Below are 25,139 nucleotides of genomic sequence, written 5' to 3' on the forward strand. Positions count from 1 at the left end.
AAAGTAACTAATGACTAAAGTTTTCAAATAATTGTAGTGGAGTAAAAAAACAATATTTGAGATGTAGTGGAGTTGAAGTAAAAGTATAGACAATTGAAAATACTCCAGTAAAGTAAAAGTACCTCAAAAAAGCACTTAAGTACAGTACTTGAGTAAATGTACTTAGTTACTTTAGACCACTGTTTGTAGCCTGTCCCTTTGTAGCTGCTAATGTTGAACACAGTATTATTCAGTATTTATCTGACGTAGTAGACTAGACCGGAATCTCCACCAGTTACCTTTTTGAGAATAATGTCGATGTATCCGGCTATCAGCTGGGCTATCTGCTCCCCCTCAGTGGTCTGGACAGAGTAATAGCCGTCCTGGTAGTCACCAAAGTCCTAAGGAACACGCCAACACACACCAAAGCCTTAATTAGCAGATGAGACATGGCAAACAAGAGCAAAAGGCATGCTCACTCTGTTCACCTGGGGGCGGTGAATACTCAAACAGGTTGCCTTGTGTGAACTGTCATTTTTTTGTGTTATCCCACATAGGTTTGCGTCGCTCTTATCTTATTAACCCATTAAGACCGGGAACGCATCTGTGTGTCATTTTTAGATTTCTTAGGCTATTCAAACATAGCAGATCTACAAGCTCGTAGCGCGGCACCGAGTGTATATTTTTTTTTAATCATGAAAAGTTGTGCAAATATTTGCATTTTTTGCTTTTGTTTTGCAGACATCTGTAACTGAAATCTTTGCTTCCGGGGGTTCCTGGAACTAAATATTATACAAACGTTCAATTTAAAAAATATATAATCCAAGATTTTGTCACGATTTTTCAAAAATAGCAGATCTACAAGCTGCTATTTTTGAATAGCCAAAGACATCTAAAAATGACACACAGATGCATTCCCGGTCTTTATGGGTTAAAGTCATAACTTAGATAGTTGTAGTCTTTTTGGTGACACCTTGCGCCTGGGTCCTTGGTCTGTTTGAACAATGACTCCCGCAATTAAACAAAAATAATTGTGTAAATCTAAATGTTTACACAATAATGACTTTAACAGTTCTCTATACGTCAATAATGATTAGCTGGAGTAGTATTTCCCATGGCGACGCTAAAGTAAATCAGCAAAAGGAATCTTTGCCGTACCCAAACTAATTGATATTAATTCCACATTAGATTAACTGTTGACCCGGTCGCCACTAGAGGTCAGCAATGCATTAAATATGCCACTAGTGTCATCAGTGAGTCCAGTCAGTGAGCAGAACTTAAAGGACAACTTCACCGATTTTCAACCTATCTTCATATAATTGGTCCTCACTAATACTCATGATAAAATGGTACCATTTTCTCCTACTTGGTCTGTGTCTCATAGGAGGGCTGTGGACAGTCCAGATACCAGTCTACCAGTGACATCATCGTTAGGCATGATTTGTTTTTCCCAACAAGATTTCACATTTTTTATTTAGATTTTTATTAACACGAGAACAATGGCCTCTTTTATTGCATTGCAACTTTCCAGGAATAGAAAGCCTGCAGTTTCTATTAGCTTGGATTCCCCATTGATGATGTCACTGGTAGACGGGACTCTGAACTGTCCACAGCCCTCCTCTGAGACACAGACCGAGTAGAAAGAAATTGTACCATTTTACCATGAGTATTAGTGAGGACCAATTATATGAAGAAAGGTTGAAAATCGATGAAGTCGTCCTTTAAGGCATAATCATTTTGTCGTAATTCTTCAAATTTGAACTGTTTGACAATGATCGGCCCATACTGCAAATATATAGCCTGGCATGGCCAGACTAATATCACTGCGTAGATATTAGTCTGGAATCTCTATGTGGAACTTGCATTTCCGAGGAGCAAATAAAAAAAATGCCTCTGGTGATAAACCCAGCCCATATCTGTATACTGGGCTCTGATTGGCCCCTCACAACTTCGGAGGGAGAGAAATAAAATCTCTATTGAGAGGGGCCAGACCTAATCTGCCACGGGCAATTTTTTTTTTGCAATGGCAGATTCGTCTGGAACCAGGCTAGTAAATATAGTATACAGGACAGCATTCTTATGTTTTTTGGGGGGGGTTTGTTTAGTTTTTTCCCTCAAACTAACACCCCACAATTAAGTGTCTCATTTGTCCTGAGATTGTTAATAACTATATCCTCCTCTAATTCTACAAAGCTCTGTGCGTCTGAAGCTCTGTCTGTCGGTCTGTCTGTCTGTGCTGTGTGCACAAAAACGCCCAGTTCTCCTCGGTGGCTGGACCAATTGATCTGAATTCGTACACAGGCATTGACCATTACCATGTGCACAGAACAGCAAAGACCGTTTTTCGATTTCACCAAATGTCAGCTGTTAATTAGCGTTTTTGTGTTCGTTGGCTCCTGGGTTGCCAGATCATGTGCGCATATCCCCTCACGGGTATGGGCTAGTTGGTATAATTGTTGTAACGTCCAGTTTGTTCTGGCCAGCTGCCTTAGTAACTCATGTTGAGGTCGAGGTGGCATCAACTGCAAGCTTATTATTTAATAAAGACCATCATAACATAATTATAATCGAGTAAAATGTTTGGATGAATAATCAATAAATATTCAATCAAACATGATCAGCCCAGTTGTTATCAACTTCATGAGAAAGTGGCTGTGCAGGTTTCAGGGGCGGTCCCCGGATAAACGATTCTTAGTCAGGAACCAAATGGACCTCCGTTCACTCAGATGAGCACATAGGGAAGCTGTCTGAACCCCACACAGGCGCACAACACCCTCACACCTTTCAGCCAACCTATCTTCCGAAGTACAGGAGTCAGGGAGGACAACGAAGTTTGAAGTGGTTTTGAGAAGTTTGAAGTGGCTGAAGTGTGTTTTTATATGAACCACTTCAACCCTAGCATCCCTTTTCTGAGGGGAACATTGGCCGAATGTACCAGATCGACAAGCTCACAACGCTTTTTTTTTTTCAGCTATAACCATTATTTTAGAGTTTGTGCCATTCCAAAAATAGCAGATCTACAAGCTCATAGCTTGTAGCTCATGAGCTTGTAGATCTGCTATTTTTGGAATAGCCAAAGAAATCAAAAAATTACACATGCGTTTCCGGTCTTAACACATTCCCTGCAAATACGTTTTTCAAAAAAATAATACATATACAGTATTACATATATATTTTCGTATTTTTATTCCTCGTTTTTCACACAGAACCAGGAGATGACGCGATCCAAAGAGTTACTGCTCCAATCACTTCCTGGTCAATCTGGGAACCCATCTTCAAATAAAAAGGAAAAACGGCACCCCCAGCGTTTTTCACTTTTGCTTTTGACTCATTAAATAGGCCGGCGATGACTGGAAACCGGCGTTTGGTCTCTGCCCTCAGCCCTCCACTTCCGCTGGGGTGACTATGTTTTCATTCCCACTAACAATATTTCTCCACGGAACACTAGCACCATTTCTCCCAAAGAACATGGATCGTTTTGGTTATAAGCCCACTTGTTTCTATGATGAAAGAACAAGTTTAAAATTGTTACTAACTTTCCGTGGTTTTTGTCGGCTCCGAGGACGCCATCGTTAAATGAGCTTGGGTTCGTCTCCAGTGGGAAGCGAACGCGCAGACGTAAATCCCGCCCACTACATTTGATTGGGTAAAAGCGCGGCCTGCTTCCTGATCTGAGGGCACGGCCCACTTGTAGGCCAACGCTCACGCTTTCTGAACGGGGGCCTCCCGACAGATTCAGTAGCGCAGCTCCGAATCTGTTATCACTTCCTGGTTAAAAGTATTTGGGAGACATTCTGTATCTCGGCTCCTGTGTTTTACAGGTGCGTAGTACCTGGCGGTGAACGTGTTAATGGGTTGAAAGAGTAATGGACCCACCAGGGTGAAGCTCTTGGGCGAGGCGGCCCAGCGCTTGATGTTGGTGAGGTTCCACTCCTGCACGACCTCCTTGGTCTTCTCCTCCACGCGCATCACGCTCTCCTTGGTGATGCCCAGCAGACGCGGCACCAGCTTGTTCTTGCCCTTCATCTTCTCCTACAAAGGGGGGCGACAATCGAGGGACGCGTTAACACTCCTGAAAACTCGGGATATAGGCTCTATGCACAGCAGCCATATTTTCACTTCCTTAACAGGTGTTACCAATGATACTAATGAAGGCTCTGTTCCATTTAGTGTAGCACAGTGGTTCTCAGATTTTTCAATTTCCACGACCCCCATTACTCTGAGTGTACAAATGTAACCAAATGGACCCTTACGGGTCCATTTGGTTACATTTGTACACTCTCAGAGTTACACACCCGAAAGGGGCCATTTGGAACCCCCTTAAGGACCCACATTTTAGTCCCACTGGAGTAGCAGAGTGTTTCCAATGAGTCGACATTCATAATATCAGCACCGTGACTCTGTTTGACCAGAATGGAACAGAGCCTTCATTAGTATCATTGGCAACACCTGTGAATGTCTTCACAATATGGCTGCTGTGCATAGAGCCCATTGACCATATTCACACAGCGGCCATGTTTCTATGAAGTCAATGAAAGTAGCCACCCCGGGTGGCGGCACTTTCAATGTTAAATTCAGAGTAGAAATTACGCTTTGGTTTCAAGGGCAGTTGTATCTTAGAACGGTTTAAATGTAAGGTCATTATAGGATAAAAGGAGTAGTTCACCCAGAAAATGACTTATAGTTTATCAATTACACACCCCATGAAGCATTGAATTCATGGATTATTTTTAGTTTTTGTCGCATTCCTGAGACAATTTGATTACAGACGGAAAGACGCCAATGTATCCAGTAGGAGACACAAAGGAGACTCTTTGTGTCTCCTACCGGAACCGCTGCCGGTCATCAAATTATTGGCTTAGGAATGCGACAAAAACTAAAATATATCCGTGAATTGAAGTCTCCATGGGGTGACTAATCGGTGAACTATCCCTTTAAAGGAACATTTTAGAACGCATCATTTGATTATGTAGACATTTACATATTTTCCACCGTGTCAATGTTTAGGTTAAAAATCAGCAAAGTGTCCCATTAACAAAAACTAAACTAAAACCCAACCTAGAATTATTTTTTCTAGAATTCTTAACAAGAAATACGTTTTTAATTCTTCTAAAGTCTATTGTGTACTAGCCAATATAAAATAATCTACAGAAAATGTAGTTTTAGTGTTTGTCAAATTGGCCAAATTTGTCAACACAAAATACCCCGTCATATCCATACTAAACAAAAACGTAAACCTAATACTGAAACTAATATAAACTAGGGATGTCCGATTTTATCGGCCTCCCGATATTATAGGCCGATATTAGCATAAAAATTGATATCGGGAAAATATCGGTATCGGTTTTTGAATTTTTTTTTTTTTTTTTTTTTTTTTTTGCTTTATAAATAAGTTCCAGGAGTTTTTACTGTGTATGGTGTGTGTGATATGAAATTTGAGCTTACCCTAATCACAATAATCCCCGCATATATCGGTATCGGTTGATATCGGTATCGGTAATTAAGAGTTGGACAATATCGGTATATCGGTTATCGGTAAAAAAGCCAATATCGGACAACCCTAATATAAACCAAGGCAAAACTCAACACATGGGCCCGATCCCGCTGGCCTTGCAGTCCGGGCACCTATAGGCTCATAAGTAGCCTGACAGCTCACCGCGGGTTCGAGTCCCGCTCCCGATGGTCTTTGCTGCATGTCCACTACAAACTATAAATGAAGGCAGAAAAAGACCCCAAAAAATATTAAACCCGCCCCCCCCCCAAAAAAAAAAACTGAGGAATACGAAGCGCTGTCATGCCAATAGGCTCTATTCACAGCAGCCATATTATGAAGACATTCACAGGTGTTACCAATGACACTAATGAAGGCTCTGTTCCATTTAGTGTAGCACATAACGACCCCCATAACTCTGAGAGTGTACAAATGGAACCAAATGGACCCTTACGGGTCCATTTGGTTCCATTTGTACACTCTCAGAGTTACACACCTGTAAGGGGCCATTTGGAAGCCCATGAGGGTCCCTGGACCCCAACTGTAGACCCACTGGTGTAACAGAGTGTTTCCAGTGGGCCAACATGCACAATATCAGCACCCTGACTCTGTTTGACCAGAATGGAACAGAGCCTTCATTAGAATCATTGGTAACACCTGTGAAGGTCTTCATAATATGGCTGCAGTGAATAGAGCCTATTCATGCTCCATCGCCGCACAAAAATAGCCGACCTACAAGCTCACAGCGCGGTGCATCCGTACTGTAAGCTTGTAGATCAGTTTGTTTTCGTGCTGTGGCGAGTATGAACCAGGGCCTTTACCTTGACGAGGAAGAAGGACACTCCGTATGTTTTGAGCGAGCGGGCCAGTTTGACGTAGGCCACTTTGGCCTCGATCTCCGTCATGTTCTGGTAATTCTTGTGCGCCTACACGGGACGAGAGACGACACAATGAATGCACAACAGTACATACACGGAAAAGACATCCTCAAGTTCTCACAGAATATCAGAGCTGGCATTGAAGTCGGGATATTATATCAACCGTGTCACATCGTAACTCTCCACTTCCTAGAGCGCTAATCACCGGTTCTGTTTACAGCATAGATTTATTGTATGCAGTGGTGGAAAAAGTACTAAAATGTTTTGCTTGAGTAAACGTATCAATACTGCCATGTGGAAATACTCTGTTAGAAGTAAAGGTCCAGAAATTCAAAATGTACTTGAGTAAAGGGACATAAGTATTGGTATCAAAATGTACTTAAAGTACCAAAAGTAAAAGTACTCGTTATGCTGAAGGTCCCATTTCAGAAGTTTTCAAATGTATAAAATTGATAAAAAAAACATTGAAAATAGCAGATCTACAAGCTTACTAGATCGTCTATTTTCAAAATGCCAAAGTTCAAATAGGGCTGAAGTGGTTTTGTAATAATAATTAAACTCTACAAAGTAACTAGTAGAGTTTTCAAATAATTGTAGTGGAGTAAAAGTACAATATTTGCCTCTGAGATGTCTGTGGAGTAGAAGTAAAAGTATTGCAAATTGAAAATACTCCAGCAAAGTAAAAGTACCTCAAAATTGAGTACTTGAGTACATGTACTTTGTTACTTTCCACCACTGATTGTATGTGTGGTTGTTCTACAGTATAATAATAATAATATTGCCAGATAAACAGTTCTTACCTGGAAGATCCTCCTCTCTCCTTTATTTTTGATGTATTCTTTGGGGAGGAACTCTTTCATACTGCAGAGGTGAATTTAAGGGAAATACAATTAATCTCCAAATGTGCAATATCAAATATGAAGAAAAAAAAACCTGACCTATCCTTTAAATAAATCTAAATAACTGTGGTCAACACGTTGGCAATAAACATGCTAAATGAATCGTTTAGCCTAGCCTGCAAACACATGGGTTTTAATTTATACAAAGACCGATAAAAAAACAACATATTAGGGATATTTACTGTTACTTTTCAGGAAATGGATAAAATAACTGGTGTTCGAATGGATCTATATTTTCGCTACCTCTTGCGTGACGAAGTAAGGCGCGTGAAAACATGCCATTTAACCCATTAAGACCGGGAAAGAATCTGAGTCATTTTTAGATTTCTTTGGCTATTCAAAAAATAGCAGATCTACAAGCTCTACAAGATCTACAAGCTCTACAAGATTTACAAGCTCATAGCGCGGCACTCAGTGCCGTGCTATGAGCTTGTACATGCTATGTTTTGAAAAATCGTGCCATTTTTTGCAATCTTTGAATATATATGTATTTTTAAAGCGAACATTTGTAACTCAAATCTTGGCTTCTGGGGGTGCCGGGAACAACATATTTTGAGATGGGGGTCTATGGCCAAATACATATACCCCGATCTCAAACCATTTTGTTCCAGGGACCCCCAGGAGCAAATATTGGAGTTAAAAATACATATATATACGATTGCAAAAAATGTCACGATTTTGGCAAACACTTGGTCTCAGAGAGCATACATAACAAAGAGAGCCTAACCCTGAACCGATTAAACAAAGGATATGTAAATCCCGCCATGCATGATGGGATTGATAGCGCTGTTTACTATCTTTGAATGAGATCCATTCAACTGGTCTTTTCTCTACTGAAGAGTTTTAACTTGACTTCAGTTCTATAAGCTGTAGTTTCAAAACTATTCACTCAATCTTAGTGAATAGTAAAATATATCATTATTTTGCTATGATTCCCTGCTTTCATATGACATGAAAAAATGTGGCCGCTATGAGCTTGTAGATCTGCTATTTTTTAGTAGCCCAAAGAAATCCAAAAATAACACACAGATGCGTTGCCGGTCTTAATGGGTTAAAATATGGAGAATACGAGGTTTGTGCCCGAACAGGTGATGCACTCACTCTAGGAATCCAGGTTTGTGTTTGTTCTCGTCGTGGTCCCCGAACTGGATCTGACACTGGTAGCCAGCGAAGTCACACGCTTTGTCAAAGGAGACCGGGTGCGATCCATTTAGAATGTCATCGCGGGCCTACACACACACACACACACACACACACACACACACACACACACACACACACACACACAGAGTATTATTCCATTCCAGTGAAGTTTTCTTTTCACTATGCAATATCCACCGACTTAAAAACATATACCAAATGCAATGACTTTGTACTGTAACTTCTCTTATTTTATGACTGATTACGGCGGATTTGAGCCTTTTCTATTTTGATCACAGGGTGCAAAGCACAGGAAAAAACGACAACGTTTCGATAGGCTCTATGCACAGCAGCCATATTATCACTTCCTTCCCAGGTGTTACCAAAGATACTAATGAAGGCTCTGTTCCATTTAGTGTAGCACAGTGGTTTCCACGACCCCCATAACTCTGAGAGTGTACAAATGGAACCAAATGGACCCTTACGGGTCCATTTGGTTCCATTTGTACACTCTCAGAGTTACACACCTGTAAGGGGCCATTTGGAAGCCCATGAGGGTCCCTGGACCCCAACAGTAGACCCTCTGGTGTTGCAGAGTGTTTCCAGTGAGCCAACATGCACAATATCAGCAACCCTGAGCCTTCATTAGTATCATTGGTAACACCTGTGAATGTCTTCATAATATGGCTGCTGTGAATAGAGCCTATTACATCTTCGTCAGGTCATCATTTTTCTTATTTTATCTCATATTTTTCACTCTAGGAGAAAGGAGAAAAAAAAGCTGAACGTTTGACAAAGTCACTACTTTGACATTGTGATGGAGTAGGAGGATGTGTTGAGTTGTACCTGAACGTAGAGTAAGTTGAGCTGGACAGGGTCTCTGGAATCAACGTTCTGGTCTGAGTAGAAGAACTTCCTCCTGAGCAGAAGCATCTCCGTTTCCTCCACGCCCTGTTCCCTCAACGTTCTGCCGTGATCCAGCCAGTTCACTGGATAATACATTCAAAAAACTTTATTAGCACACTCCGTTCCCTCATAAATCTGCCATGATTTAAAGCAGGGGTTTTCAACTGATTGTGAATCAGGGACCACCGCCCTGACTAAGAATCAACCTGGGGACCACTGTTGTGTTGGGTGGGGATGTGGACTAAGATTAGTGCTTTGGTAACACTTGCTATGCATCCCATGTCTGCATCCCACTGTTTCTCAACCAATAGTCCACGGACTAATAGTGGTCCATGGCATAATCAGGCCTGCAGGTGGTCCATGGGAAAATGTTTTAATATGTAAATAGAATAAATGTAAAAAAGAATAAAATACCTTTGTAAAATGTATTAACTCATTCAATGCCAATGACGTCTTTTGACGGCTGTTTTCAGTTGGTTAATTGTGCCAATGACGTCTTTTGACGTCTCCTAAAAAAAAAATATTTTTTTCAAAATATTTTTATTTATTTATTTATTTTTTTGGTTATTTTATTTTTATTTTTATCTCAAAGGAACTAGGAGAAAACGATTTTCAAAAACTTATTGCTCCATCCACTTCAATGTTAAAAAGGAAACGGAGAAAAAAAAAACATTTTTCCTACCATTGTAAACCCTGTATTTCTGAGTGTGGCATGGCACTTTCAAACATCAAAAACAAATGTCAACGAGGTCACAATGACCTCGTTGAAATTTGTGAAACCACACCTGAAGTGACTCAGTGATTAGCAACCATCAGGGGATCAATCACACTGAAGACAAACATTCTGTGACCAATTGAAAAGGTAAAATAATAGCCTTTTTCATGGCACAGGGATCAACAAGCTTGAAAAAGCCTGGCACTGAATGAGTTAAAATGATATTGAATAAGTCCATCAAATGTAAGAAAATATTAATGTATTGAACTAATAGGCGTGGTGTGGGAGAAAAAGCTTGCAATTAAATAATGACTGTTAAGGGCTTGATTTAATTTGTTGCACGATACCATGTGCAACAAACTATATCAAACCCAGGCATTATTATTATTACTTTTTATGTGAGGAATCCTGTCCAGTGAAAAAGAGATTTTTCTTCCTTCAAGGATTTTCAAGTTGTGACGTTTCCTGCCTCTGTGGGGGGTATTTATATGCAAATATCCTGGCCAATTACTTTGCAATACTAAACAATAGGATCCAATGATGATGTTAAGGTGAAAAAATAACAGGAAAACAAATGATTTATACCCTTTTTTTGATAAAATACAAATGTTGTATTATTACAACAGCGGGTCTTGCGGTGTTAACTGAGCTATGTGAGTGGTCCAGAGCAAAAAATGGTTGAGAACCACCGATCTATTCCTACCCCACAGCTACCCTTATAACATTCTCTTACTTTATCCAACCTTCCACTAAACTCACGTTTTGTAATCACGTACGAGTGAGCAGACACGTGGGATTATATGGGCACTTTTCCTAATAATGATGACTCAATCGGGCATGAAGCAACTCATAATAACTCCCAGACACTTCCTTAAGATTTTCTGTGGAATTTCTTCGACCTCCGACTCCGACTTCCATGGAACTGCACCGTTCCATGGAAGAAAACATTCACTTTCACTTTCTACATTACAAAATGCATGGTCAGGGACCACATGCAATACCTTCACGGACCACCAGTGGTACACGGACCACCTGTTGAAAGCAAAAAATACCTCAAAATTGTAATTACGTACAGTGAGTAAATGTACTTAATTACTTAAAACACCACTGAAACATAGCATATCTTACGCTCGTCGTCTGTGTGCAGCTTCTGTTTGAGTTTCTCCATCTTCTTGTCGTCTCGCAGGAGGGTCTTGTCCCTCTTCAGCGTCCCCATCGTCTCTTCCTTCTTCTCCTCGCCGATGTCTCGCACCAGAGAGTACTCGTCGTAGTTTGTGATGCCTGCCCGAGAGAAGAAAATATATATCAGCTTCCAATTCCCATTAAGGCCTGAAGAAGCATCTGTGTCACTTTTTCATTTGAGCTCAAAAAAAGCATTATTTTACACTTTGGGCTATTTTTGAAAAATCGATAAAATGCAAATTAATATATTTACAGTATATTCTTTTAAAGCGAACATTTTAACTCAAATCTTTGCTTCTGGGGGGTTCCTGGAACAACATTGAGATGGGGGTCCGCGGCCAAATACATATCATTTTGGGGGGTCCTTGACGTGAAAAAGTTTGAGAACCACTGATATAGAAACATACGTTTTTTTCAGAAAACTGTTGGGATTTAGAAGACATTTTTGTAGAAATTGGCTTCAGGTCTTAATGGGTTAACTTATCCGTAGTCCCCCAGGGCTCTATACTAGGTCCGCTGGTATTTCCATTTAGAAGACATTTTGTAGAATGGGGCTTCAGGCCTTCATGTGTTAACATTGATGCAGGTGGCAGTGAGCGTACCTATCCTGGCGCAGATGGTCATGAGCATGTCGCTGACTATCTTGGAGTCGTCCACCATGACGGTTTTCACCGTGCCGTCCAGCATGCGGATCTTTAGGGGGCGCTGTTTCTTCTTGTACTCCAGAGTGTCCTGGTATCACAGAGGAAATCAAATCAAAATATTTTAAAAACAATCGAGACCTCCTGGCGTGTGTCCGCAGTGTGGTTGTCAAGCGGTGGCTAGGGTGTTGCTAGGGGTCCCTAGCAACACAAATGGCATAAATGTACCCTTCTGTTGTATTTCAAAACATACATTTTTCACAAAATATAATAATATATAGCTTGAGAAACAGAATATAACGGGGCGCCACTTCTCCATTGAACTTCCGGGGTTGAGAGCACCCACCGGCAAAATCATAAATCGGCCTCTCTGGATGTCTGGTGCCGGTGACCCCCAGGGGTCCCCAGCTAAATGACTGGTAACTCTTAAGTGTACAGATGGACCCTTAACACACTGAGTACCAAAAACCTAGATCTAAGTTTTTGCAAATACACCCGTCGAGTGCCATAAACGTAGATTTACGGTAAAAAAATAAAAATAAATCCACAAGCGGGCGCTCTAACGCAACTTAGGAATGATCCTAGGACCCTGAAAAAATTAATGGACGGAGGTGCCGCCATCCCACAAAACGTGACATCCGTCCGGCCCAATGATCCGATCTTGAGAAAAACACGGGCAATCGCTATAAAATGGCGGATCACGGTAGAAATGTTATTCGCCCGGACACCTTTTTTTTACTTCCGGGTCCACGCTCTGACGGCTGCTTCTGCAGCCGTCAGAAGATCGCCAAGACACGGTAAAAAAGCTGGCACTCTGAGGATGATTTGGATGCATAGTGCCTGGCACTCAATGTGTTAAGGGTCCAAATAAGGGTCCATTTGGTTCCATTTGTACACGCTCAAAGAGTTACGGGGATCTAACGGCCTATCGCATAGTAAACTGGGGGTCCTTGAAATGAAAACGTTTGAGAATCACAATGTTAGGGACTGACCCCATTCCTCAACATGTAGTAGTCCAGAGCTTTGCCCGCCTCCAACCAGATGCCCTTCTTTGGGTCCTCGTCGGACAGGAACAGACCATAGTCATTAGCTGCAAAACAGACAAATATATCAAACATCCATATCATTCTATTTTTGATCTAAATCAAATAGCTGTGCTTTTTAAAATGGTGCAGCCAGTGCTGGTCTTTTATAGTTAAATAGCTTTGTCTTGTTAAGGTAATCAATGCTTAAAGAGTGTTTGTTCAGTAACAGGGGTCTCCCCGTCTCTCCAGCTGTTTAGTAAACAGAAAATGCATTTTCAGGCCGGGATACCAGTTCTATCCAATCGGGAGAGGGCACACATACGGGGATACAGGATCAACAAGTGAAATTGGAAGTGATGAGACAAAGAAATGCCTTTTGAACGTAATTTTCCCAACCCTGACTGTGAGTGAGTGAGTGAGTGAGTGAGTGAGTGAAGCTGAATTCTAATACCCAAAATCTCGCTCACTCCCACTCAGTCACTCCAGCTTGACCCGGAAATAGTTTGGGCCCAATTGGTCATTAGGTTTTTTGAGGAGGCTAGTGGAGGCGAGTCATAAGTGATCGCGGAATTTGCAGTCGCTTTGAAATGACGCTAGAGTGCATTCCCATCCTATATATGATGCCAACCGGTCGACCACTCCGTCCTCGCATTGAATCCGCTCCTTCTCGCAGGGGCGGGGCTTAGGCACGAGAGGAGGACGCGAGGAGAGTGAGCGAGTGTGAAAGTTTTGGGAATTCAGCTAGAGAGAGAGATAGTGTGTGTGTGTGTGTGCGTCTCTCTCACGTTGTCCTAGCTGGGCCTCAGGTACTCTCTCTCTGATCATGCGACATGCGTCATACACCATGGTGGAGGGCTCAAACTGCATGGTCTTCACCACGTTGCCCACGCTGATCTTTAGCGACAGCGCCACCATGTTTGCTGCTGGCCGGTCGCAGTACTGCTGCTACACCTGAAAACACAAACACAAACGCAACACTATTACACTGTCACAAATGATTACTTAATTGTCTAATGAATTGCAATTATTTATGATAATCACTATTATTTTTGCAGAATCGTCACAATCGTTTCCGGGGTTGAACAATGTTCATACATTTTGAAACGTTATAAAATAATAGCGGAGACAGCGGATCTACAAGCTGACATCACGTTGCGATATGACACGTTGTGAGCTTGTAAATCAGCTATTTCTGCTCATTTATTTTCATTAATGTCAGTACATTTTTAATCATAATTATGTTCCAACGTTCAACGACAATAACACAATTAAATAGTTAATCACAATTATGTGCGTGACAATTAATTGTCAAGTTAAATGTCATAATCGTGACAGCACTACATAGCTGCCGCCACCAACAAAGCTTAACCAGCACAACTGTTGTTGAAAAGAATGATTAATTGATTGATTGATTACTTGCTTAACGAGTTTGAAAACAGTACGGCAGTACAGTAAAAAAAAAAAAATCACAGCCAGTGTGAAGAGAGTGGTGCCTTTGAAAGTGTAACTGGTTGCATCCGCAACAATCAGTGACAATATGTTGTCACGTGTCACGTGAAGCTTGACCAATCAGCCGTGCTCAAACATACGGACGGACATACGGACGGACGGACATACGGACACACGGACAAAGTCAAATGTAGGAGTGGTTGGCACCACTCAAAAAGAAAGCCAAAAGGATAACCTGGATAGCCTGGCACTCTGTGCCGCGCACTAATCGCAGCTCTTTCAACTCCATTTCTTATCGTCTCCGCCAGGCCAGACGGCTGAGGGACAGAGACTATATGTGTTTGTCCCTGTCTAATGTGTGTGTGTGTCTGTGTACAGATCATCTCTGGCACTGTTGGACCGAACAGGGTGAAACTTTGCACACACACACAGGGTGAAACTTTGCACACACTCCCAATAGGCCAGGGACGAACCTCTGCAATTCACCACACACTCGGCCATTTTCGCTTGACAATGTTTTCCAACATTTTACATTTTCTTTTTAAAAAATATTCTCCTACAGATGTTGTCCAAACCTCACACAAATAGGTACATATTACCGTCAAATTGGACTCATGGTGGCGCTGGAACAGACCGCTTTGTAGAACCGTCAAAAACGTTTTTTTCCCCCCTGGATTCCTTAGATCATGACAACTATATATAGGCAGTTGTGCCAAACATTTAGCAATTTCTTCAAAACACACTTTTTTACTCCAACAGATTTTGCCCAAAACTCATACAAATCGGTGCACATTATCTCTGGGGTCATGTGATCAAGATGTATAACTAACTTTCAGATTCCATTCAAATTGGCCATGACTGTTGGGTAGGCAACCTGACCTGGCAGGAACCAGCTCTTTCATCCACCGTCTGCCTGTATGTTATCGATGTGATATCGGTCCGACCCGTCATACAGCATCTATTATCCAGAATCGAGTACATGCATCGAGTACAACGGACCACAATGGAAACTAGCCCCCCAGGGCTTTTTGTGTTATCCTTTTAGCTTAGCTTTGTTTTTAACTGTACGGCAGTACAGTTTTTCAAGCTTGCTAATAATTCATTCATTCATTCAAATAACTTTAACATAGCTAACTCCTATAGTATGCGACATCATTGTGAAGCACAGAAATGGCATTGTTATTGGTACAGGAGGGGACCAAGGAGGTGCAGAAAATGTGAGAGGGGAACGGGCTGAATTTTTAAACTGGCATTTTTTGGCACAAACTCAACTAACAATCCATTACAGTATATCCTGGAGCGCATCTCTGTCATTTTAAGATCTCTTTGGCTATCCAAAAATAGCAGATCTACAAGCTCATAGCGCGGCACCGAGTGCCGCACTATGAGCTTGTATATCTGCTATTTTGGAAAAATCAGTGGAAATTTGTGCAAATCTTTGAATATATATTTTTTTAAGCAAACATTTGTAAAAAATATTTTGTTCCAGGAACCTCCAGAAGCAAAGATTTGGGTTAGAAAATGTTGGCTTTAAAAATATATATATTCAAAGATTTGCACAAATTTAAAAATGGCAGATCTACAAGCTCATAGTGCGGCACTCGGTGCCACGCTATGAGCTTGTATATCTGCTATTTTTGAATAGCCAAAGAATTCTAAAATGACACAGATGCGTTCCCAGATTGAATGGGATATTCAAACCTTTACTGGAGATGCGGCGCACGGCAATGGATTTCTACACAGAGAGGACAATTCTTTCAACATAAAAACGCCACATTCAAGTTCAGGAGAGTTCGGAAAAGGCAATTCTCTCGACTGCTGCCTTCGGGTGGGGCATGGAAAGGGCAAATTTAGCATTTCTGACACCATAGTCAATGCTGCTTTCATGGTCTGGAGAGGGTCTCGCGAAGCCAGAGAACTATTCCACAATCTCCGAATGCTATATAGAGCCTGGAACTACACATCCCGAAATCAGGAAATCAGAAATCACTGTACTGTACCTGACTGCTGCTTTTAGTGGGAGATGTACTCCCAACGGTATGTTCCACTGGATGTCCTGGTCCAGCCTGGAAGAGAAAAAGACAAGCGCACTAAATTACTGCTACTGTATATACTGACTGACACAGACAATTACAGTGGGATATTCTCCTCAGTGCGTTGACCATCGACAATCCATCTGAGGTTGGACATGAGCATTTGGCATATCGTCGCCTTCGGTCATGTTTGTTTTCATTGTAAATTAATGCCCTTCTTCATCATACAATTGTGTCGCAAAAAAAGTTGTGAAAATAGCAGATATTTTTGATTTTTTTAATAATTATAAAAAAAGAATAGTTTCGCCCCGACAGTGATATACAGTATGATGAAGCGGATTTTAAAATAATTTCCAAATTAGAGCGTTTGCCACATCATGCCCATATCATCACTGTCGCGTGGAAACCGTTCTTATTTGATCAGGGAGATTGCCACATGTATGCTTATGGCGCGAGGCCTCATCTGTTTGGCGGTAGTCCAACGTTTAAACAAAAAATCTAAAATCCTCTTTCAACCTGGCATCCCTGTTCGGGGCATGTCATGACATTGCCAAAACCAGCCCATATTATTACAAAAATGTTCAAAAACAGCAAAAATAGATGATCAAGAAACTCACAACGCATCACATGCGAACTAGGAGATCAGCTATTTTCGCTATTTGTCATACGGGAGGTATATTATAGTGTGCGTGTGTGCGCATGTGCGTGCGTGCACCGCGCACGCATGCACACGGCGGGTCTCAGCTTGTGCTTCCCAAAGGAAAAGATGTTGGGAACGACTGGATTAAATCCTTCCTTGCCAAATACCAGACGGGGACATTTGTGATGCAACCCTAGATTTCAGTGAAAGGCTAATGCTGTCAAGTCAACAAACGTCGCATCTCCATATTTCCACGTTTTATGTTTTCTTTCTAAATGAACGCCCTACTTCGTCATACGACTGTAGCATGTAATGTAGATCTACTATATATATATATATCTTTTTTTTTAAAGAAGTGAAACTGAAAGTGGTTAAGTGTGGGTTTTATAAATATCAAACCAACGGTACAGTATTAGCAAGAGCTCGTGACTAAATAATAACTACATTGGATTTGAACGGTTTTCGACACACAAGGATTCCATCCGACAGCAACGATGCAACACAACTACTAGCAGTTTTATCAGCATCGTTACAAAAGGCTATAAGTGGACATTACAGTAAACGCGTAAAAAAAGTATATATATATATATAAAATGACAGCTATTTGACCAGAACCTCATGATCCCTTCCAAATATAGATTGAAAAAAAGGGGAACTGTCCCTTTAACCCTTTGATCAAAGAGGACATGTTGAGCTATCACTTCCTCGTTCCTGCTGACGCTGCCATGACCCCCCCCCCCCCCCCCCCCAACTTCCTCAAAAGGAATTTTGGTGTGCGTGTGTGTGTGTGTGTGTGTGTGTGCGCGCGCGTGTACCATACTTGTGAGAGCCACATGTCCCCGCAAGTATAGCAGAATGTGAGAAGTAAGTAACATTGTGAATGCAAATTGTCCTGGTTCTCACAAGACAAATGGTTGTTTTATGGTTTAACCCATTAAGGCCGGGAACGCATCTGTGTGTCATTTTAAGATGTATTTAGGTACTCAAAAATAGCAGATCTACAAGCTCATAGCTTGTAGATCTGCTATTTTTGAAAAATCATTTCTACAAATATCTTCTATATCCTAACAGTTTACTGAAACACGTATGTTTCTATATAAGTGGCTCTCAAACTTTTTCATGTCAAGGACCCCCAAAATTAAAGGTATTTGGCCCGCGGACCCCCATCTCAAAATAGTTTGTTCCAGGGACCCCCCAGATGCAAAGATTTGAGTTACAAATGTTTGCTTTAAAAATATATATACATTCAAAGATTAGCACAAATTTTCGCGATTTTTCAAAAATAGCAGATATACAAGCTCATAGCGCGGCACCGAGTGCCGCGCTATGAGCTTGTAGATCTGCTATTTTTGAATAGCCCAAAGTATAAAATATGGATAAAGTGGTTACACGGATGCGTTCCCGGTTTGAATGGGTTAAAAAAAAAAATCTTTGAGTTTGTAAAATAGGAAAAGATTCATGTTGGGGTTTGGGGGTTAGGAATAGAATATTTACAAAAGGTTAGGTTTAGCGGGTTAGAGTCATACCTGATTTATACTTAAGACACCCCGCAAAATAGCAGATCTACAAGCTCCACAACACGTCGCAGCTTGTAGATCGGCTATTTTCCGGCAACTTTTCCTGCCATTTTCGATGCCGTCCTACTATGTTGACGTCCTCCCAAGTATAGTAATACAAATATTGGTGTGTGTGTGTGTGTGTGTGTGTGTGTGTGTGTGTGTGTGTGTGTGTGTGTGTGTGTGTGTGTGTGTGTGTGTGTGTGTGTGTGTGTGTGTGTGTGTGTGTGTGCACGTCAGCTCTTCCAGAAACAAGGAGGCACCCCCGCCCTCCCCCTCCCATCAAATGATACACACTCAGACAGTCTGTTCTCTTGCACTGCGGCACACAAGTTGTCAGTGGCGGAAAGTAATAACTAAGTACATTTTACTCACGTACTGTACTCAAGTACAAGTTTTAGGTATAATTGCTTTACAGTACGTGAGTATCTTCTTTTTGGGGTGGGGGGGGGGGTAATTTGTATACTTCTACTCCAATACATCTCAAGAGGAGGAGGTACTTTTCACTCCACATGCGATTATCAGACAGCTTTAGTTACTACTTGGCAGATTTGAAATTATTATTACGCAACGCACGTTCACTACTTTGTTTTATACCTTGGACGTTCAAGAACAGCCGATCTACAAGCTCGCAACGCATTGTGAGCTTGTGGATCTGCCACTTTCAAAAAAAAGTGTGAAAAGACTTTGACACGTTTTGAGCACTTTTATTGACAAAGACACTTTTTGTCCTTGCAAATGCAGGCCAGAGTATTTCTGATATCGTTGGTATTGCTACTTTTACTTAAAAAGTAAAAGAACTCTCTGTGTGTGTGAGTAGTGGCATTACAGCAGCGAGTTGCAGCTCTGCTTCCCTCCCAGAAGCAGCTCTGCCCTGACGTGTCCGCACACACACACACACACACACATAGCCATGTCATTTCCTGTTGCACTAAAAAAGGCCCCCGCAATGCCATAAAAGGGAATTTTAGCCGTCCTGCGCCCAGCCTGACGGAGTTAAGACATCAGTGTGTGTGTGTGTGTGTGTGTGTGTGTGTGTGTGTGTGTGTGTGTGTGTGTGTGTGTGTGTGTGTGTGTGTGTGTGTGTGTGTGTGTGTGTGTGTATCCTGTGAGTTTAGGACAGTGGTGAGAGAAATACTCTGTTACAAGGAAAAGCCATGCGTTAAAATTTTGACTTGAGTTCAAGTACAAAAGGAGTTACTGGCATCAAACGATACTTATACTGGGGTAGAAAAGTATTCAAATTATTTTTCAAACTTAACAGCAGATCCACAATAACCGATCCCCAAGCTCACAACGCGACACGTCGTGAGCTTGTAGATCGGCTACTTCCGAATAGCTGAAGTAAATGCTATAATAGGGCTTAATTCATTCATGTACGTTACGTATCAATCTAAGTCTTCAACATGACTGCTGTAGTAACTAAGGTTTTCTACGATCGTAGTGTTGTAAAATGTACAATGTTTGCCTCTGAGATCGAGTGGAAATGACCTAAAAGTACCCACAAAAATGTGTTATTTTTTATCTCCATGAATATATACTGTATAGCCCAGTGGTTCTCAAACTTTTTCATGTCAAGGACCCCCAAAATGATATGTATTTGGCCGCGGACCCCCATCTCAAAATATTTAGTTCCAGGGACTCCCGCAGAAGCAAAGATTTGAGTTACAAATGTTCACTTAAAAAAAACAAAAAATTATATATATATATATATATTCAAAAGATATTTTTTCACGATTTTTCAAAAATAGCAGATCTATGAAAAGCTTTGTGGGGTGTGTAGTTGATAGAAAATAAGTCATACATTTTTTTGGGTGAACTACTCCTTTAAGTGGTAAGTACAGTAGGAGTAAATGTACCTAGTTTACTTTCCACCGGCTGGTTTGATGAGTCAGTGTGACAGCACAGGAATGCCGGGGCTTAGCTTCTGACACACACATGACAACACAAACAATGACACCCACCCCCAATTATCACTAACTATCTGCTGAAGAATGATGTTCCACTGTTGTTGGAATGTACAGTACACAACCGCACCGGATGCCTGTGTGAACCACATGAAACCTAACGGCTTCATCATTCTTATGGGGCAGAACATTCGGCGACACGTCGTCTATCCTCAAGTGTTTCTCAAAAAAAAGAAAATTTGGGGCCAGCATATTATGTTTAAAAAAAGTGTCTCTACTTTTACCATATCTTGTGTTTCACCATTACTGCTACGACACCTGAATTTACCCATGGAGATCAATATAGGTCGGTGTATCTATCTATCTATCGATTCATCCACCTAAATCCATCCATTTATCTAAAATGACACAGGTGTTTTAATGGGTTATTAACCCATTAAAACACCTGTGTCATTTTAGCTATATATATATAAACTCCGGTATATACCAGCTTTTCAGAAAACTCTCAGGATTTAGAACAGTGGTTTAGAACAGTTCTCAAAAATAGCAGATATACCTGTACAAGCTCAGAGTGCATCACTTCGTGCCGCGCTGCAAGCTTGTACATCTGCTATTTTTGAAATAAATTGAAAATAATCTTCAGTATCAGTATCTAAATTTTCTTCTTCTTTTTTTTTTACACCACAAATCTTTTCTTCTGCGGGGTCTACTGGACCAAAACATTTTCAGATGGGGGGGTCCCGCGGCCAAATACATATACATTTGGGGGTCCTTGGCACGAAAAGGTTTAGAAGGCATTTGTAGAATGGGCCTCAGATCTTAATGGGTTAAAGGGGTAATGGACAATATCAGAAGCAGGGATGTGTGTTTTCAGTGAGTCTAACATGGTTATCATGGAGTTTGAAGTTCAATGGGTTCATACACAGTAGGAAGGAGGGCGTCTGATAAAATGATTATCAGACATCTAAATATTGAATCAAGCAACTTCACAACGGTCTGGGGTGCAACACAAAAGCCTGAGTAGACGTTAAAAAGACATCTCTCCTGAGGCACAGATTAGCATCTTCTTATTAAAGCACTTTGGAAGCCGTGCATGAAAAAAAGGGCTGTTCTTTCTTACGCTAATTTCCTACAGGATACGATGAGAGCATGTTAAACCCCCACCAACCCTCAGCCACCCCACCCATAACTGAAAAACGGAAGTGCTGTGTTGTCTGCTGATAAACAAGGAACAACAACGACACACACACACACACACACACACACACACACACACACACACACACACACACACACACACACACACACACACACACACACACACACACACACACACACACACACACACACACACACACACACACACACACACACACACACACACACACACACACACACACACTTCCCTGGGTGGCTCATTATGCAATGCATTGAAGGACAGTAGGACAGTTCAGTGGGGACAACAGGAAGGACAGTTTAGTGGGGACAACAGGAAGGACAGTTTAGTGGGGACAACAGGAAGTGAGACTAGATGGAAAGGTAACAGAGCCACTTCAGTGACAGACACTGGTTCTCAAGGGGTCCTTGAGGGGGTTCCCCAGCTAAAAGAGTTAACAATAGCATCAAAATATGGCCAAATACTAAGAAAAATAAACACAAAAGCCAGTCACCACAGCAGCGGTGGCCTAAAATTTAGAGGAGCGAGTTTTTTAACAAAAAAAAAAAAAGGTTCCCGGTTCGATTTCCCCGGACCGGCAGTAAAATGAAATCTGGGTGGGGAAGTGAATGGCCACCACTTAACCCCTCCCCCAAACACCACTCGAGTACCCTTGAGCAAGGCACTGAACCCCCAAAACTGCTCCAGCAGAGTTGCTCAGTGGCCGATAGCATAAGACTGTGGTTGTACTGGGCAGCTCCCAGGTTTTAGTGTGTGTGTGTGTGTGTGTGTGTGTGTGTGTGTGTGTGTGTGTGTGTGTGTGTGTGTGTGTGTGTGTGTGTGTGTGTGTGTAGCAGGGCGTTCCTTTTTTCTTTTCTTTTTTTAAGTACACACCCATTTCCTACTACGATGCATTGTTTACATTGAGCTACCAGCCTAGAGGAAAGTAGTTGTGGAAGTGATCAAAAAAAAAGAAAGAAAAAAAAGACAAGGCGCCAATTCGCGTGCCACAGAGGCTCTGATGCCTGACAGCGAGTCCCGGGTTCAAATCCCGAGCCCGGCTGTCATTTGCTACATGACACTCCCTCTCTCTCCCTGCTTCCTGTCAATCTTCAATGTGGACTATCAATAACAGCAGAAAAAGCCACAAAAAATATATATTAAAAAAAATAAGAAAAAAAGAAACTAGTTGAATAGCAGCCAAAGAAATTTGGCCTCTTCCTTACTTCCTTTACATGTCTTACCAATTATAGTATACTATATATAAAATAAATAATATAGGTATAGTATATATTGATAATTTAATAAAATAATCCATTAATAATCTATCTTATGTATAAAATGTAAATAAATGTAAAAGAAAACTTCTCACAAGCTCACAGATCTATTTTCATACAAATAATGCTTATGTGGTTGATATATAAAAACTGTAAAAATATATTTCTAACTATGCTCCTCGATTATTTGATTCATCGAAAAAGTAATCAATAGAATAATCACAAATAGAATAATCACAAAGAAAATGATGAATGGTTGTAGCTGGAGTTTACAGCTCGGCTCAGCTGACCTTTTGACCCTGTGAGCAGGGGTCTTTGTGGGTCTGCGCTCTGCGGCCTTGCCTGATGGGGTTTACATTAAAGGAGCACGTCACCCATTTTCAACCGTATCTTCATAGAATTGGTCCTCACTAATGCCCATTATAAGATGGCACCGTTTCTGTCTACTCCCTCTGTGTCTCATTGGTGGAAGTCACTGGTAGGCAGAAACCTACCAGTGACATCATCGATGGGGATTCCAAGCCTTTCTCTACCTGGAAAGTTAGCATGCTGTAATAGAAGCTAAAAAAAAAACACTGGGCAGGTTTATGAACTGTCCACAGCCCTCCTCTAAGACTCTAAGACAATGATATGGAGATAATGTTGAAAATGGATGAGGTACTCTGTTTCTTTAACTGTGGATTTTTTAGAGTCGGCTATTTTTAAGGAAGGCTCTAAATGATGTCCGACACTTTGTAAAGCCTGACAGACGTGCTATTTTGGGGGGGAGATTTTCACACACTTAAAAAGACAGACATTGTGGTCAGTCATTTGCAAAGGACAAAAAGTGTGTGAAAAGCAGGCGGAAACCTTGAATGTTATGTCCAAAAACCGTTCCTTTTCTATTATTATATATTTTTAAATATATATATTATTAAATCTACAAGCTCACAACGCCTCGCATTGTAATATTGTGAGCTTGTAGATCTGCTATTTTCACTACTTTTGAGCGACACTCTTGACTCTTGTATGATGAACTACGGCATTCATTTACGAAAAAAAACATAAAACGTTGAAATATGGAGATACAAGGTTTCTGTTTGCCCACCTAATATAGCAGATCTACATGATCACAAAGTGTTCCACTGTGCCACGTTGTGATCGTGTAGATCAGCTATTTTCAGTAAAACTGAGTATAAATCATCCTTTAGAGCAGTGGTATTCAACCTTTTCAGGCCACGACCCCTCAAACATAATCATATTTGAACTGGGGACCCTCCACCCTGACAAGCACTTAGAATTGTAGGAGTTGAGGCATTACATTTAGTTTGACTCGGTTCAGCACATAAATATTGTGAAAATAGCAGATCTACAAGCTCACAAAGCTTTGCATCGCAAGGCGTTGTGATCTTGTACATCCGCTACTATCAAAATGTTTGCCTCTTTCTTATATTATTTGACAATTTGGCCAATGTTTGACCAGTTTGTATCGTATAGTTTGTTGATTACTTTTGATGCAGTAATGGTCTTTTTTTTTCATTTGGTTATTAAAAAGGTCTTATAAGTCCTTAAATTGTCACTTTACTGTCATCTGGGGACCCCCCAAAATCATGTGGGACCCTGGGGGTCCTGACACACAGGTTGAGAACCACTGCTTCAGAGAAGGCCAAGGAGTTCGCCAAGAGAAAGTCATGTTGGACTCTGTGGAATCCAGACAGTGAAAACTTGAATCCATCAGTGGTGGGAAAAAAAAATCTCGGATAGTTTACTTATGTAAAAGTAGCAATACTGCAATGCGGAAATACTCTGTTAACAAGTAAAAGGTCTGTGTTCAAAATGTTACTTGAGTAAAAGTACAAACGTATTGGCATCGATATATACTTAAAGTACCAAAAGTAACTAAAAGTACTAGAATGTTTGAAAATAGCCGATCTACAAGCTCACAGCGCGTCGCAATGCGACGCGCTGTGAGCTTGTAGATCTGCTATTTTCAAATAGCCTACGAATAATAAAGGGAAGAAGTGGTTAATGTATGTTTTATAATGTAATAATTTAAATCTGTAAAGTAACGAGTCACTAAAGTTTTCAAATAATTGTAGTGGAGTAAAAGCACAATATTTGTCTCTGAGACGTAGTGGAGTAGAAGTAAAGGGATAGAAAATGGGGTAATACTCGAGTAAAGTAAATAATACCTACAAATTTACGTTAAGTACAGTACTTGAGTAAAAGTACTTAGATTACCTTCCACCACTTGAATGAACGCAGCAAAAGCAGACAGACAAAAAA

General features: G+C 41.0%; 1 protein-coding gene across 2 annotated transcripts in view; it reads right to left on the bottom strand.

Annotated features, from left to right (window-relative positions):
• The window catches only part of tln1 (talin 1), a 128,288-nt gene that overhangs the window by 77,033 nt on the left and 26,116 nt on the right, over positions 1 to 25,139 (bottom strand). For both annotated transcript variants that reach the window (XM_084047492.1, XM_084047493.1), the window contains exons 2-12: positions 16,306 to 16,371; positions 13,642 to 13,807; positions 12,824 to 12,921; positions 11,793 to 11,922; positions 11,137 to 11,289; positions 9,234 to 9,376; positions 8,349 to 8,476; positions 7,149 to 7,209; positions 6,292 to 6,396; positions 3,856 to 4,011; positions 279 to 380 (exon numbers count right to left, since the gene is read on the bottom strand). In XM_084047492.1, coding sequence (XP_083903618.1) covers positions 279 to 380; positions 3,856 to 4,011; positions 6,292 to 6,396; positions 7,149 to 7,209; positions 8,349 to 8,476; positions 9,234 to 9,376; positions 11,137 to 11,289; positions 11,793 to 11,922; positions 12,824 to 12,921; positions 13,642 to 13,771 — 1,206 coding nt within the window. In that variant the 5' untranslated portion in view covers positions 13,772 to 13,807; positions 16,306 to 16,371. The remainder of the gene's footprint in view (positions 1 to 278; positions 381 to 3,855; positions 4,012 to 6,291; positions 6,397 to 7,148; positions 7,210 to 8,348; positions 8,477 to 9,233; positions 9,377 to 11,136; positions 11,290 to 11,792; positions 11,923 to 12,823; positions 12,922 to 13,641; positions 13,808 to 16,305; positions 16,372 to 25,139) is intronic.

Source organism: Gymnoscopelus microlampas, assembly GCF_963454915.1.
Source record: "Gymnoscopelus microlampas genome assembly, chromosome: 21".
NCBI lineage: Eukaryota > Metazoa > Chordata > Actinopteri > Myctophiformes > Myctophidae > Gymnoscopelus > Gymnoscopelus microlampas.